At 42.2% G+C, this 17058-nt stretch overlaps 1 protein-coding gene across 1 annotated transcript in view; it reads right to left on the bottom strand.

Annotated features, from left to right (window-relative positions):
• Positions 1-436: 436 nt before the first annotated feature.
• Positions 437-17058, bottom strand: part of LOC130199731 (nucleolar protein 4-like) — a 152850-nt gene continuing 136228 nt past the window's right edge. Inside the window, exons 6-11 of the mRNA XM_056423459.1 lie at positions 14826-15298; positions 14234-14416; positions 13372-13560; positions 11096-11209; positions 5128-5359; positions 437-4045 (exon numbers count right to left, since the gene is read on the bottom strand). Of these exons, the coding sequence (XP_056279434.1) occupies positions 3798-4045; positions 5128-5359; positions 11096-11209; positions 13372-13560; positions 14234-14416; positions 14826-15298 (1439 nt within the window). The 3' untranslated portion in view covers positions 437-3797. The remainder of the gene's footprint in view (positions 4046-5127; positions 5360-11095; positions 11210-13371; positions 13561-14233; positions 14417-14825; positions 15299-17058) is intronic.

Raw genomic sequence — 17058 nt, 5'->3', positions numbered from 1 at the left:
CGTGTCCTTTAGAGATCAGTACACTTTAAACAAAAGATACCAGTTTTGTGAAAAAAACACAAAACAAAAAACAACATCTAATCTGTCATAAATTAAATAATTTACATTTTAAACATTTCAAACTAATCTGAAATTGACGTGGTGGTTCTGACATTGCACGCACATGTAAATCATTGAAAGTTTGGATGTAGGTTTTGTGTTTGTGATGTCCTCCGCTCTGCGGCCCGGCAGCGCTCGTCATCAGGTGCATGTGATACACACTTCACCGTCTGACCGCCGCCGCCACAAACCATCACCAGTGCAATGCTATGATTATCAACTGCAGTGCAAAAAAACACACACCACATCTCTTTCACGGTCTCGTCTGACTCCAGCAGTGCAAGTCGAGGGGGGGGGGGTCAGGGGGGGGGGGCTGGCAAACATGCATGTACAGAGAACTTCCCCCCTTCAAATCACGGATGACATCGCTCGGTGTGCAAAAAGAAAAAAAAGAACAAATCTGGGTGACATGACAGTCGAACTGAGAAGAAAACACAGTAGGAGCAGAGAACACAGAGCACAGCCTCGGGAGGATAGAAGTCACGTTTGTCTCTCTGTTCATTTTCAGGTGTTAATGGATAAAACCAGAAGCTTTGAGCAACTCAAATCAATTTGGCTTTTTTGTTAGCAACTGTAGGCTACCAAGAGACAACACTAAGTAGTGGTGAACAAAAACAAGAGTTGCTCCTCACGATGTCACAACTCTGAAAAGAAAGAGCTTCACGTTTTGCTTTGCTGCAGAGAAAAGATTGTTTCCTCGCTCATGTCTGTACGGCACGTATAGCTGGAGCCAGGAGACGGTTAGCTTAGCTCAGCACATAGACTGGAAACAGAGGGAAACGGCTAGCCTGGCCGTGTCCGAATGTAACATCTGACTAATTAAGACATTATATATTGCTTGTTTAATTCCTAAAACATGTCAGTACAATTAATAGTTGTAGTTTTATGGGTGTGGGGGGGTCAACAACATCAAAGTCACTCCAGGAAGTCACTCCTCATAGCTAAAAAATAGTCCCGTAAATCTATTTTTTATTTTTGAGAATTAAAAAGAGAAATAAGGTGTTAATCAGTAAGCTTTATGGCTGCTAGTAGGTGGAATGTCTCAATATTTTTACAGAGATAGACTCACCGTTTCCCTCAGTTTCCACTCGTTATGCTAAGCTAAGTTAATCAACTGCTCGGGCTTCAAATTTAACGTTCACATGAGAAGGTGGTATCAATCTCTCATCAAACTCAAAAGAAGAAAGCAAATAAGCATTTTCCCCAAATGTAAAACTTTTCCCTTAACAAAGAGGCTGTGGCTGAACTCTAAGCAGGTCAACAGGTCCACTGGAATATTATAAACATATAATGTTCAGCTCTTGCAACAAAAACAACCTTCATAAGGTGTAATATCAACATAGCTAAATGCCATAAGATGAAGGATTTACTTTCTCTTTTAAAAGGTATCTGCAGAAATTCAGTGACACCTCATCTCTCTTTCCTTGGGAATCAAATTAATATTCATCCATCATAAAACAAATCAGTCTTACAAACTGGACCATGTTGTCCATTGAGTGCTCTAAGTGTGTCATCGTTGGCCTGATATAGAGTACCACAGTGAAGGTGCAAGGCTCCATGAGAACATCCCTTCCTGTTTCCTCCAGAGGGAGAACATATGGGAATAAACTGAAAGAAACAAGTTCTGAAGTATTCACAGTCAGACAGTCACAAAACACATCATGAATCAAGCCCTATGAAGCAAAAGCAAAGAAACCAACCAACCAGTCTGAGAGACAGGACGGGGAGCGGATGAAGGTAGGAGTGTTTTCACCAAGTCCTCCTGTGAGTCTTTGTGTTCCTTTTGCTTTGTTGTGATCGAGTTGCAGTCAAGGTCGCAGGAGGTCGGTCGAGTTTTCACGGGGCACTGCGGCTAGCTAACGCCCGGCTTTGTTGAGGTTTCAGGTCTATGGCAGAAGGTCCATTTTTTGTATAGCAGCAGCAACATGAAAGTTCATCTTTATAATCATAATAATAATAACAATGGCCATCTCCAAGTTTAACAGACACACACAGTAAGACAGAGCAGTCCTCCTCTTCCTCTGAAACCTGGAGTAGACCAGGGAGGGGAGGAGGAAGTGTTTAGGTCCACGAAGAAGAGGTGAAGAGTAGGTCCAATGGAGAGAAGAAGAAGAAGCAGAAGAAGAAGAAGAAGAAGTAGCGAGGGAGGTGAGGAGTTTTAAACAGAATGATGCTGAGGTTTTCGTTGGCGTTACATCTACATTTGTAAAAAAGAAAAAAAGAAAGTAGAAGCGGGAGGTCCGATTGCCACCAGTGGTCAACATTGAACCCCCCTTACATTTAAGAAAACCCCTCCCCCCCCTCCCCTTTAAGGAGTAAATCACCTCCCGGAGTAACACACACCTGCCAACTCTGATTCTTCTCAAGTTTTCAAGATGAACTGATTATTTACAGCAGCACACAAATGAACCTGCACAGGTGAAAAGAATAAAGTTCAACGATTTCAGTGTTTCTTTACATCAGTTCTTGAAATGCTTCATAGTTTTTCGATATTGCAGGTCTTTTGTGCAATATAGTTTGATTCTCGCCCCAAAATATATAATCCGTGAAGACATCAGGTGGTAAAGTAGAAGTCTACTGGCTTCTGGTGGGAATGTTACCATTCATTTGCAGAGTGTGTGTGTGTATATCCGTTTGTGTATGTGTGTGTGACGAATGAAAATGGAATTGGCAGGTCTGATCTGAGGTATTTCCTGGTCGTCCACATGGCGTTTTGGATGCATAAATAGCAAGTTCCTCCCTGGGTAGACGGGGTGAGGAGGATGGGGAGTTTAGGGTGAGGTTTCAGGTGAGGAAAAAGTGCTATAGGACAAAAGAGAGCTTATATACAAGCGAGCATAACAAGTTTCTCTCCTCCGTTTTCTTCTTTTTTTCAACAAAACATTAACTTTTTTTCTTTTCCAGTTTCCATCCTGTCGCCCCTTCGGTCTCAAAGTCTTTTCCATATTTAGTGCTATCCGTCAAGATAAGTCAAACCGCTTTGCTTTCTTTCAGTCACTTGGGAAGAGTACAAAACAAAAACAACAATAAACAAAAAAATGCTCACTGGACTCCAAAAAAATAAAAAACTTCAATAAAATAAAATAAAAAACACTCGCCATATTACAATAAGCTTCAGTAGTACGAATTCAGGGAGTCAATATTGATTATTTTTTTAATTGTTATGATCGATGCCGTTGGCTTCTCCATCCACAACGAGGCAAAGTCTTTTTCTTCTGAAGCCACAGCCGCAGAATCAACAGCCTTACAGTCACTCTTCGTCCAAGCTACACTCCTCTTTTATCCTCCTCCTCCTCTCTTTCTCTCCTCCACTCTCCTTTGCTCAGAGTGTAGTGCTGATTGTGAGGTGCTTCCAGAGAGGTGAGGAAGATATTCCTTCAGAGACCAAATGCTCCTTTTTTCTAATTTGTTCTTTTTCTCAGGCAGAATCAATGGAATCGATGGCTTGAGGTTGTGGGGGATTGTTTTGGGGATGGGGGGTGGGATTGGTTTTCCTCCCTCTATCCCAGTTTCCCACATTTTTCCTCAAGAAAATAAATAGTGCCCACAGGTTCTGAAGGAGGGAACCGCAAAAACGAGAGGTCTGGGGATTCTGCTTCGTTTAGGAGAGACATGGGACGCAGACGGACACAAAACAAACATAATGGGAAATGTGTGTGTGTTCGTGTGTGTGTGTGTTCTCCCATGTTCCCCCTGAATCAGTTCTGCTGCAGGATGAGGTTCTCCAACTCGTCTGCCGAGCGCAGCAGGAAGGCGGCTGACTCCCTGTAGCCGGCAATCAGCTGACGCACGGCTGTGATCTCCGGTTGGCTGAGCTGTGTCGATGCCCCGCCCCCTCCTCCACCTCCGCTGCCCCGCCCACCCAGGCTGTTGTTGGTGGAGGCTGAGGAGGTGGAGTTACTGATGTTGGCAGAGGAGAGAGATTTCATGCTGAGGTCTGTGGGGCCTGAAGGTGGATGGAGAGAGGAGGGTGATGAAGAAGAGGAGGGAGGGATTGGTGAATGGATAAAAGGACAGAGGGAGGAGTCAATTAAAAGATGAAATTAAGGGAAGGAGATAGGCAAACGATCAGTCAGTTCAAAATGAGAGAGAACTACTGGAATACTATGTCTTTCATCAGTGTGGCTGCCATTAAACCGTGAGCTTAAGCTCCAAGGTGCCGAGAGCAAAGAACTAAATACTGTGATCATGGAAGCTCCAGTCACACACATCTAGCAAAGCCTTTTCCACTGCAAACCTGCGTCTCACCACATCATCATCCACACCAGCACTCCCTCTCTCTCTCACAGTTAATAAAAGAGACAGTGAAACACTCCTTAACACAGCCTGTAAATTACTCTTTAAACTGAAAATATATTTTACCAATTTCTACAACTCATGAAGTATCAGGAAGTAACGGAGGAGCTCAGATTACGACACACACAGAGGGAGAGCAACTTCATTCTCAGCTCAGATAGACATTGATCTACAATATCTTTACTATGACAATACCTGTTTGATATTATATTCTTTATCCAATATATTGCACCTTTAAAGCTACGGGAGGTAGTAGTATTGATCTTGATCTGATTGGCCAAAGTCTCCTTCACAGATTAGATTTTATGAAACCCTAAAACACAGCCAAGAGAAGAAGCAGACGTTTTATCTCAGACACTTGAATTACAATTTGCGGAAAGGTTATTATGGAATTTTTACCCAATTAGTCAAAAATAATCTGCCTAAGCTTTATCAAGGCTGACATACATCATTAGCTGCTCCACTGCCATTTAAATGTATCCTTCTAACTAGGAAGTCTATCTCCTCTCTGTCTCCTTTCACTGCTCTCCTTTCACTGCTCTCTTTTCTTTTGCTTCTCCACATCCTCCACATCCTCCTAGTTCAAGCTTATTTGATCACTCTCACGTCTCTCTCCCTCCTCACTGCCTACTTACGCTTTCCTTTTTTAAATGTATCCTTCGAACTAGGAAGTCTATCTCCTCTCTGTCTGCTTAAAGCTCCTCGCCTCCTGGACCACACTCCCAATCTCACCGTTGCTCTGAGCAGCAGCGCCGGTCGTCAGGGAAACGGGGTTTTGCATGGCAGTGCCCAGGCCGGGGAATCCACGGTAACCATAGCTAAGGCCAGCTCCGTTGATGTAGAGCTGGGAGTCCTGGGAGGAGAAGGCGGATGCGGCCAAGGAGTAGGCGGAGTGAGCCAAGGACGCCGGTTCCCTCAGACCCCCTTCACCACCGGACGGCTTGTCCAGAGAGATCTGCTCGTCCTGGAAGAGGGAACAGGACAAGAGAGGCTCTTCTTTTCAAAATGCTGTACAGGGTGGATTACATTGCAACTCAGGGAAATGTGCCTACTTTTCTAAAAGAAACCTGCAGCATAAGAATTTAAATATTGCAAATCTGTATATGAGCATGTCTAAAGTTTCCCACCAGCTTTTCGCTACTTTTAACATTAACTGTTGACAAAAACCGTGTAATGTATCTGTGTTAGCTCTAGAGAAAAACACGCCCTCTTTCTTTGTGGCCCAAAGAAATACAAATGTCTCCAACAGTGACCTGGTGGCCCATATCTTAAACCCACTTTTCTATCAAATATTAGGATGGGATTATATATTTACCAGGCCAAGGAGGTTACGTTTTGGGGTTTGGTTGGTTTGTCAACAGGATTTCGGTAAAAATAATGGCCCAATTTTCACGAAATTTTGTGGAACTGTTGAGTATCGGCCAAAATGGAAAACATTACAAATTGTGTTTCAGTTATGGAAACGGCCTTGGCTGAGGTAAGCGCTCTCCAAGTGCCCCTCTAGTGAGATAGTGATCATTGATGTGATTGAGTAAATCCTCTTTTTGTGTACACATATATAATAAACAAGTATTTATGAAGTGGCATAATAACTTAATAATGTACTGGGTCACATATATCTGACAGCAGGCTCGTGCACAGATAGAGCCCTCGTGGTGCTCAAGCACCAGCCCTTTTGCCCTGAATGAGAAAAGTGCCCTTTCTGCTGGAGACACTTTTTTTACTTCATTCATCAGTATTAAAGAATAAAAATGACTCTCTCTGTCATCAATTCCCCCCAAATGTGTTTTGATATCTGACGGGGCATTTATTTGAGTTCTTGGGAGAATTTCGCCCCGACATGCTCCGCCCTCACGATCCCCCGCGCCCCCCGTAAAGGATCTAAATGTATCTCTTTGTTTGGTCTGTTCCAGTCTTAGATCAATCTTGTAGAAAACAGAAAACACGGCTCAGCTAAAATAGTTTTAATTTACAGTTAAAGTAACAACACAAGTGATTCAAACTATAGTTTCTCGTCTTCATCACTTTCAATAACGAATTTTTCGCTGCTTCCGAATTTCCTCTTGGTTGTTGATGTCTATCAATATAGCTCATTTTGAAAATGAGGTCAGAGGGCAATACGGATCCGTATCAGACCGGCGAGGAGGGCAATACGTGGCTGGCATGACGACCCATTAGCCAATCAGAACACCTGTACTGTCGTTGCCATATCATAATTAATCTTTATTCATAAAGAAAATGTAAGCTAACTGTCTAATCCTGCCCAGAGGAAATGCAGGTCGAGGACAGCTTCACTCGTGTAATGCTGCTTATGCTTCAACTCTGTCACTAAACATTTTTGACGATGGGTGCCCTTTTTTTTGGTTTGAGCACCTGCCCTCCAAAATGTCTATGCAAGTGCCTGTGTGACAGTGTGGCTGGATTGTGTTTGGTGGTTAGTATCATACTGTTACCTTTGTCTCTGAGATTCAAACTAGCAATGCTATTAACTGCAATTAACCGCTGGCTGTCGAGGTGGTGCCCAGCGAATAATGTGGGCTACGTAGACAACTGGAAGACTTTCTGGGGAAAACCTGATCTGATGAGGAGAGACGGCATTCATCCCACGTTGGACGGAGCGCGTCTCATTTCTGCGAATATGACCAAGTTGATCACCGGACTTAATCTATGACAACCCAGGGTTCAGATCAGGAACCGGGAGCAGAGTTGTAGTTTAACACCCTTCTCTGCTCTTCCATTCGAGCAGTTACCCACCCTTGACTTTAGAGTAGAGACTGTGTCTGTCCCACGGCCACTTCAATTAAATAAATCAAAAGTAAGCAGAAGAGGAGTCGTACACAATAACCTTATACAAGTTAACACAATTATTTCAGCAGTGCAACAAAATAGGTCTATTAAATGTGGTCTCCTAAATATTCGATCTCTGTCATCTAAAGCTGTGTTACTGAATGATTTAATATCAGATAATCACATTGATTTATGTTGCCTAACTGAAACCTGGCTGAGCCATGAAGAATATGTCTGCCTGAATGAATCGACTCCTCCAAGTCATATTAATACTCACATTCCTCGAGGCACCGGTCGAGGAGGTGGAGTAGCAGCCATCTTTGAATCGAGCCTATTAATTAATCCTCAACCAAAATTACACTACACCTCATTTGAAAGCCTTGTTCTTAGTCTTTCACATCCAACCTGGAAAACACTACAGCCAATTCGATTTGTGATTCTGTACCGCCACCAGGTCCATATTCAGAGTTTATATCTGAATTCTCAGAATTTATATCAAGTTTGGTTCTTAAAACCGATAAAGTTATTATTGTTGGAGATTTTAATATCCATGTGGATGTTGATAATGATTGCCTTAGTGCTGCATTCATCTCCTTGTTGGACTCGATTGGCTTCTGTCAGAGAGTACAGAAACCCACTCACAGCTTTGGCCACACGCTTGATCTTGTTCTTACTTATGGCGTTGACATTGAGCATTTGAACGTCTTCCCACAGAATCCTCTTCTGTCAGACCACAACCTCATAACTTTTGAATTTATACTACGGAGTGTACTCCGTTAGTCAAAAGTTTCTACACTAGATGTCTAACTGATAGTGCTGTAGCTAAATTTAAAGAAGCGATTCCTTCTGTATTTGATTCGATACCACGTCTCAATATAACAGAGGACTCCTGGTCTAACTTTAGTCCGTCCCAGATTGATCATCTTGTTGACAGTGCCATAGGCTCTCTGAGAATGACACTGGACTCGATAGCCCTCTGAAGAAGAAGACAGTGAGGAAGAGGAGGTTTGCTCCTGGTATAACCCTCAGACCCGCAAACTGAAGCAAGCGTCACGAAAGCTTGAACGCATATGGCGTTCAACTAATCTCGAAGAATCCCGCTTAGTTTGGCGAGATAGTCTTAAAACATATAAGAAGGCCCTCCGTAATGCCAGAGCAGCCTATTACTCATCAATAATAGAAAAATAAAACAACCCCAGGTTTCTCTTCAGCACTGTAGCCAGGCTGACAGAGAGTCACAGCTCTGTGGAGCCGAGCATTCCTATAAACCTTAGTGGTAATGACTTTATGAACTTCTTTAATGAAAAGATTTTAACTATTAGGGACAAGATTAATAATCTCTGCCCATAACCAGTGCCAATCTGTCCTCAAGTGGAATGGCCTTGGAAACCGCTGTATGCCCTGGTGTATATTTGAGGATTTTCTCCTATCAACCGTGACCAATTATTTTCAACGGTTTCTACTTGAACACGTCTACCTGTCTCTTGGACCCCATCCCGACGAGGCTGCTTAAAGACGATTTGCCTTTAATTGGTGGCTCTCTATTAGATATTATCAATGTGTCTCTGCTAACAGGCCACGTACCACACTCCTTCAAGGTGGCTGTTATTAAACCTCTCCTGAAGAAGCCCACTCTGGATCCAGAGGTATTGGCTAACTACAGACCGATCTCTAACCTCCCTTCCTCTCCAAGATCCTTGAGAAAGTGGTCGCAAATCAGTTGTGCGACTTTCTACATCATAATAGTTTATTTGAGAAATTTCAATCAGGATTTAGAAAACACCACAGCACCGAGACGGCACTGGTGAAAATTACAAATGACCTCTTAATGGCAGCAGATAAAGGACTCCTCTCTGTCCTGGTCTTGTTAGACCTTAGTGCTGCATTCGACACCATTGACCATGACATCCTGTTACAGAGACTGGAGCAGTCGATTGGCATTTCAGGCACGGCACTAATTTGGTTTAAATCCTATTTATCAGATCGATCTCAGTTTGTATTTGTAAACGATGACGCCTCGATAACCACCAACGTTAATCACGGAGTTCCACAAGGTTCTGTGCTTGGACCAATTTTATTTACCTTATACATGCTTCCTTTGGGCAATATTATCAGGAAACACTCCATAAACTTTCATTGTTATGCAGATGACACTCAACTATATTTATCGATAAAACCAGAGGAGAGCAACCAACTCTGTAAAATTCAAGCATGTCTTAAAGACATAAAAACATGGAATGACCTGCAACTTCTTGATGTTAAACTCAGACAAAACCGAAGTAATTTTACTCGGCCCTGAGCACCTCAGAGATCAATTATCTGGTGATGTGGATTCTGTAGACGGCATTGCCCTGGCATCCAACACCCTGTAAAGAATCTTGGCGTTATCTTTGATCGGGACTTGTCCTTTAACTCCCACGTAAAGCAAATCTCAAGGACTGCATTCTTTAATCTACGTAATATTTCAAAAATCAGGCACATCTTGTCTCAAAAGATGCAGAAAATTGGTTCACGCGTTACATTTCGAGACTGGATTACTGCAACTCCTTATTAGCAGGCTGCTCTAATAAATCTCTTAGGTCCCTCCAGTTGATCCAGAATGCTGCAGCTCGTGTTCTCACTAAAACTAAGAAAAGAGATCACATCACTCCTGCACTAGCTGCTCTGCACTGGCTCCCAGTAAAATCAAGAATCACTTTAAAATTCTTCTCTTAACCTACAAAGCCTTGATTGGTGATGCTCCATCATATCTTAAGGAGCTTGTCGTACCATATTGCCCCACTAGAGAGCTACGCTCACTAAATGCGGGACTACTTGTAGTTCCTAGAGTCTTAAAAAGTAGAATGGGAGCCAGAGCCTTTAGTTATCAAGCTCCTTTATGGAACCAGCTTCCAATTTCAGTCCGGGAGGCAGACACAGTCACCTCGTTAAGAGTAGACTTAAGACCTTCCTCTTGACAGAGCTTATAGTTAGGGCTGAATCAGGTTTGCCCTGGTCCAGCCCCTTGATATGCTGCTATAGGCTTATAGCTGCCGGGGACGTTTTAGGATGCACTGAGTACCTATCTCCTTTTTTCTCTCCTTAAGGATGAATTTTCATCTCTCAATCACACGTTACTAACTCTGCTTTCTCCCGAAGTCCTTTTGACTTTACGTCTCATGGGGTCATCGGACCCTATGAGACGGCATAGATCCTATCTGCCTGATGGATCGTCTGGGTCGTGGAATTCCTGCTCATGACTACGCCACTGTCCTGTTGAGACTCCGCCACCTCCTCCCCACCGCCATCTGCCTGATGGATCGTGGAGGTCTCTATCGTGGAATATGCCTACTATGAACTATTCATACACTCTGTCATATTCATTGAATGTATTTTAACTCTAAATCTGTCCTTCTGTACACATTACATCTATTGCATCTGTCCATCCTAGGAGAGGGATCCTCCTCTGTTGCTCTCCTGCAGGTTTCTTCCCTTTTTTTCCCCCCTGAAGGGTTATTTGGGAGTTTTTCCTGGTCCGATGTGAGGTTTTGGGGCAGGGATGTCTATGTGTACAGATTGTAAAGCACTCCGAGACAAATTTGTAATTTGTGAAATTGGGCTATACAAATAAACTGAATTGAATTGAATTAACTGCAATTCTTTGGCGTCACCCACTGATAATTAACTCTGTTTGTTTCACTACAACTCAGGTCTGCAGATTTGAAACGACTTTTCTCTCAGTATTACAGTGATTCTCAGATCAACAGCTCATTACTGGACTGGCCAGACAGTGTGCTATGCATCTATGTAGATGAATTAGTCAACTGCAAAACATCAAGTAATGTTTTTTCCTTTCACATATGAATCACACGACAGACACGCACGCACGCACGGACACACGCACACAGACACACACACACACACACACACTTACATGATAGGCATCGAGGCGCATCCTCTTTGCTGCGTTGCGTGATTCGCTCTCGCAGGCGGCAGCCAGGATGTTCTCAGCCATGGCTGAGGTAAGGTGAGGTGGAGTCGGACGGGTCTGCAGACAACACAATGATAGCATGGAATTAAATGATTGAGTGAATTAAGGCGACAGGTAGTTATGCAATCTTTCTGTAAACAGAAAGAACAACATCAAAATATCTTCAGCCATGACTGAAATGAGTCCAAGTGGATTTAGATAGAGGATACTGACTGTGCTTCTTATGTTGTGGTTAAATACTGATTACATTAGACTGGCATTAATGTGAATATTTACAGTACATGACACGGAACAAATATATTTAATTTATTTGTGTATGGCAGGAAGACTACCAGAAGAACATTTTATTGTTGTAGTTCTACAATATTTTAGTTCCTGGTTTAACCATTTAAACTTTAAAGCATTTTGTGACTTTGTTTTAAAACGTGCTGTATTAAGGAATCTATCTTATTATGATCACTGCTTTCAGCCACGCAAAGCGCTCTGCCTCCTGAAATGATAATGAAGTAAGAGAGCTAATGAGATTCATGCTTTTTTCTATTTTTAGATTGACACATTATTTTGGTTAGTGTAAACTATAATATCCCAGAGGGCATCCTTTTCGATGATTATGGAGAATAATGCAAATTGGATCTAAGGCATAAAAGGTCTTTACAGTTTACAGTGAAGGACACCTCGCCGATGACTCCAGTAGTGTATATACATGTGTAGCATGATGCTTCACCACTGGGGGGCAGCGGAGACATTTCAATGACTGACTCATTTTTACAGTCGGCGTGAAGCAGCCTGTTGCCTGTCACACAATTTAAGTAAAGGTGGGAGAGAGAAGCGGTTTGATTACAAGATAGTTGTAATTTCTGGGTAGAGACAAGATGGGTATTGCAAGCCCGGCTGCCCATAATGTCAACGAGTGTGTGTGTGCGTGTGTGTGTGTGGGTGTGTGTGTGTGTGTGTGTGTGGGGGGTTAAAGGTTAAAACTGGGAACATATGGTTAGTATCCTCGAAGGATTTTCCATCATTGCTTCCGCCATGCTCCATATGCCATTCTCCATATGCCATTCTCTCCTATATGATAGTGACTCTCAGTGTTAGAGGAGGGGAGACAAAAGCTCCACACTCCAGCTTTAAATTCAGAACTTGAGTAAATTAACTGACATAGTATCAAGTTAATTGGTCCAAGAAGAAGAGAGGGCAGTGACGACTTTTGACCTCTGCATGAAGTCTACTGGATGATTCAGATACTCAGCTTTTAACTGAGGAACAGTAGCTGTCAAGTTGAGCCATTGTGACCATGCACACAGCATAAGCGTGTTTGTCAAAGAGATTATTATTTTTGAATTATTAGTAAAGACTGCAGTGTCACTGCACACACCCTGCTGGTTCCTGAAAGATGTTACACACAGATCTGTCACTGCAAGTCAGTTTGTCACTTCATGCCTCGAACTGAATTAACGCCGACTACTGAGACAATACATATTGAAAGGAATGATAGTTGATGTAGTTAAAGATGAATTATAAATAGATTGTGGCCGTCACTTTGGGATGACATACCCCTTTTATAATGTAAGTATACACTAGAAATCAGCAGCTAATGTCAAACTGATAAAAGTCATGTAAGGGGCAAAATGGCAAACAATTGTTTTTTGGAAAGAAACGTTTTTGTTATGTTTAATGCCCTCTGCAATCTTCTCAATGGTTAGATTGAAGAGGTTTAAACTGTCACTCCATTGCTCATGTGATAATCCAACAGTGCCTCCCCTGGACTAACTTTAAGAAGAACATGAATTAATCAATTTGCACATTTGTTTGTGATGTCGAAGGATTCGTCAAACTTTTCAACCAACAGTCCAACAACTTAAGTTTGCTTTGCATTGGTGTCTGAAGTGAATGCACCAAGTGCAGCGTTGTCTGGTTATGGTTCTGACTGTAACAGCAATATTCAATTATCCCCAATGCAACAAATAATAGTTATTTTCAGATTTTATATTACTTTCTTATAGAGCTGCAACTATTGGAAACTATTTCACTGTTCACTTCTAGTACAAAAGGAATTGCCTTTCCCAATATGTTGTAATTGAAAACTGAATGAATTTGGGTTTTTAACGTTTGGTCAGACCAAACAAAACATTTCTCGGGAACTGGAAAAAGTCACAGCTGTTCTGTACTAAGATATTGAGATATCTGTAAAGTGCTAACAGACAAACTAGCAGGCACATTACCTCCATGCCACTCTTCTTCATGCGTCGGCAGGATTTGAGGTAGGTGCGGATGCGCTTGCGGGCGCGTTGCTGGAATTCTGGGAACTGTCTGCTGCAGGACTCGATGATGGCCTGGATCTTTTCCTTGGGCTGTTTAGAAATGGGAACCATCCGATCCAAGTTCTCGTCCACAAACAGACGCACAAACATCTGCAGGAAGAAAATACGGCTGTTGGATACTTTTCTTTACGCTGTCGTCTTAAAGTATATGTGTCTATGCAGTGGTGGAAAGTAACTCGGTTTATTATGATTTTAAAGTACTTGTACTTAATCTCTATATTTCCATTTAATATTAATTTCCAGAACATTTGTTTCGACATGATGTATAATTAGAGGAATATATTCTTCTGAAATGAGCTATCCTGCATGATGAGTTGTACTTTTTACTTTTGGCACTAAAAGTTGAATTTGGTGCTAGCTTTTATACTTATATATAACGTATAATAGAGTATTTCTACACTGTGGTACTGCTTAGACTTCTGGAAACCGACTTGATGTGCTGTAAAACCAAAACAATTATCTAAAAGACGTTAGAGGGCTCTTTAAGAACTGGAGAGCTGGTGAATAAAAGTCTCTATATTACTGAGAGCCCCTTCTCCATTACATGAAGTCATTTTATGAATTAATAATACAAAGCACAAAGAACTTGTGCCTTATTGTTTGTTCTGTATATTTTGAGTGTGTTTTTTTCTGTGTCCTCAATGACACTGACAGGTTTCCAAAGAGAAATAGACAGTCAGGTCTTTCTTTATAAATATAATGAGACACCTAATTGATCCCAGTGGGACATCATGTGAGACCCAACACACTGTATCTAACTCACATTAAAGGCCTTTAGTCTCTCCAGGTCAACTCCCTCTGTGTCGTTGATCTTGTCGTTGTCATCGTGGTCATCATGGTCATCGTCATCATCATCAGGGGCGCCCTGGCGCCCTGTGGTCAGGTCCTCAGCACCCAAGTCCATCTTCACGCTGTCGTAACTGCCACCCGAACTGAACTGGGGGGACTGAACACACACATTGGCCATCAGTTAAGTCTTTGCGACTATGCACTGTGAACTGGCTCGTTTTGTTTTGTTGTGGGCCGTATATAATATATGTTTATTTACATCAATGCTTCTAATGAGGTTTTTACAGCTTCAGAGCAAACAGCTAATTGTTTCGTGAGATAAAAGCATCTTGTGATCTATAACACCTTTTTTCTATTGCTGTTGACTTTTGGACTAAGCAACGCTCTGGAGTTATTAGAAATATTTGGATCATACAAGTTGGAATAATCCTACACAGCCGAAGCGTTTACATTTGATATATATTTTATTGTTATTCTTCTTCTTTCAAAAAAGCATCCCTGTATAAACTGATGGCCCGTGTATATGCACAGTCTGTATGTGTGTGATGTCAGCTGTGTGGTCTCACCTTGCCCCCGTAGTCCCTGCCATCTCGGTCCAATCGCAGCTCAGCAGTGTGTGTGTGGGACTGGGAGTGTGTGTTGGGAGTGTGTGCATTATGTATGTGCGGCAGTGGGAGAGGCAGGGCAGGGTGTGGAGCCAGGGGAGGTTTGGCAGCCAGTGGGTACTTCCTGCGGAGCTCCTCGGGCGCGCTGGGATGTAGAGCTCCGAGCAGCGCCGCAGCCGCGGTCGACACAGTGACGGGCAGATGTGATGAGGACAGGGGCAGGCGCTGAGGGGGAGGGTCACTGAGGTTCATCGGCTGCTGGTCCTCGGACGAGGAAGAGGAGGAAGTAGGCGTGCTGAAGTCGAGTGGGGCTGGGCCACCGTTCCCATTGATGACCTCTGTTTCCCTGACTATGGTGCTGTCCGTTACAGTGGAGGAGGGAGGGGTCAGGGCAGGTAGGCCATTTCCACTGCCGCTCTCTGACGAGGAATCCTCTGAAAGGAGAAGGAGGGATTCAATTTCACAGATTGACAAACACATATTTCTGTTGCGAAGCTCTTGTTTCTTTTTTGCGGTGTTTATTTCCAGCAGCTGATGAGCACACAGCTGGAGCCGTTTGTCTTGAGGGATGTGAGAAGAGAATGGACATTATCTTACATTAACATCTGATGAAGACACACTGACAACAGGAAGGGACAAATATGCAGCTCATATTTATATGGCTGTGAACACTCGGTCAGACATAAATCTGTCAACATGGAACTGTAGGGCCTGAGGCTCAGTCCACTTAAATAACACATTTCTGCAGTAACCCCTTGTGGTGTTCAGCCATGCAGATAGGTGAGGTGTGACTGTGCCCATATTCACACATATCCATCTCTCAGATCTCTGTCAACACAACACCATATTGCATTGTGGTTGTTTCTGGTGCTCAAAGTATAACAAATAATTACATTTGAATAACTGTTAACTATGGCTGTAGCGAATAGTCCTGAACTTTAAAGCTTCACTCATAACATTGACGTTCAAATTCTAAATCAACAGTTGCATACTGCGCTGCTTATTTTGTTTTTTGCATGTCTATTCATAATATTTAAATTAACATGTTATTGTTTCCAAAATTCACAACATGTTGTATCTATTCATATGATCTGCTTAAATTAATGTGTTTCAAAAACAGTTGCATTAATATAAATGAGATTAAATCAATCTGCATGGCTCAGTGCTTCAAGAGCTCAAATATGTTTGATTTTGATTTGGTCAAATTATACCAATTACACTCTTGCAATATGTCCTGATGTCCTATGATGTTGTTACTTCTCTCTTCTAGTTTCTCCTTCTGTTCTTATTTGTCATTTCTGTTTTGCTATATGAACAGCTTTCTTGATAACACAATAGCATAATCCCAGTTCTTTCCTCCAGGCTTTCCATAAGCATAAAGCCACCTAAAGAAGCTTGTAATTCTGCACTCCCTCAGGCCAGATTGAGGTAATAAATCTGGATGACCTAACGTTACATGCACATAAGAGAATCATAGCTAAATAAAATAACAAAAAGAAACAATATTTTGTCAAAAGAAAATTGCTGTTATGTGTGTCCGTGTTCCCTGAATAGACACATTCACACGATAATTTCATGGCTATTTTAAAGGGCCCCAGCAGATGGCAGGCTTCCTTCATGAAGCAGCCACATCTGTGTTTAACAATCTTAAAAACTTATCTGCTTCTGCTCCATGATTCATAAAAATATAATTGATCCATGCTTAACTGTTGGATTGCAGGATGCTGTATTTGTATAGAGGGGAGACACACAACCTCACTAACCTATAGTATAATGGAATCCACTGTGACAACAACACAAACTACAGACTCATAAATCATCATACATCACCGCTGACCTGACTCTGACTTCACAGTAATATTATGTGCACAACTCAATGCTACATTGCTTTAGTGGTCATGTTATTGTGTAAATCCCTGTATTTTTCATGGAAGGGAATTATGAAAAGAATAATTCATCAGAAAGATAGGGAATGTGTTCATAACAGACTCATCTGTCTCACAGCTGGAATGAAATTGGGGAACAGTTATTGTCTTCCTGTAACCATCGGGACTGTGACAGCGATGACTCTGACAAGAGGAAATAATCTCCAAACTGTCTGCTGGTGGGAGGAAAATAATGAGTCTTAAAAAATTATAAAAGTATTCTAAAACCAAGGACTGATTACGCCTTCATGGATACCAGCAATTACAAT

Source organism: Pseudoliparis swirei, chromosome 9, assembly GCF_029220125.1.
Source record: "Pseudoliparis swirei isolate HS2019 ecotype Mariana Trench chromosome 9, NWPU_hadal_v1, whole genome shotgun sequence".
Classification (NCBI taxonomy): Eukaryota; Metazoa; Chordata; class Actinopteri; order Perciformes; family Liparidae; genus Pseudoliparis; species Pseudoliparis swirei.
This window is presented reverse-complemented; position numbering and strand designations above follow the sequence as displayed.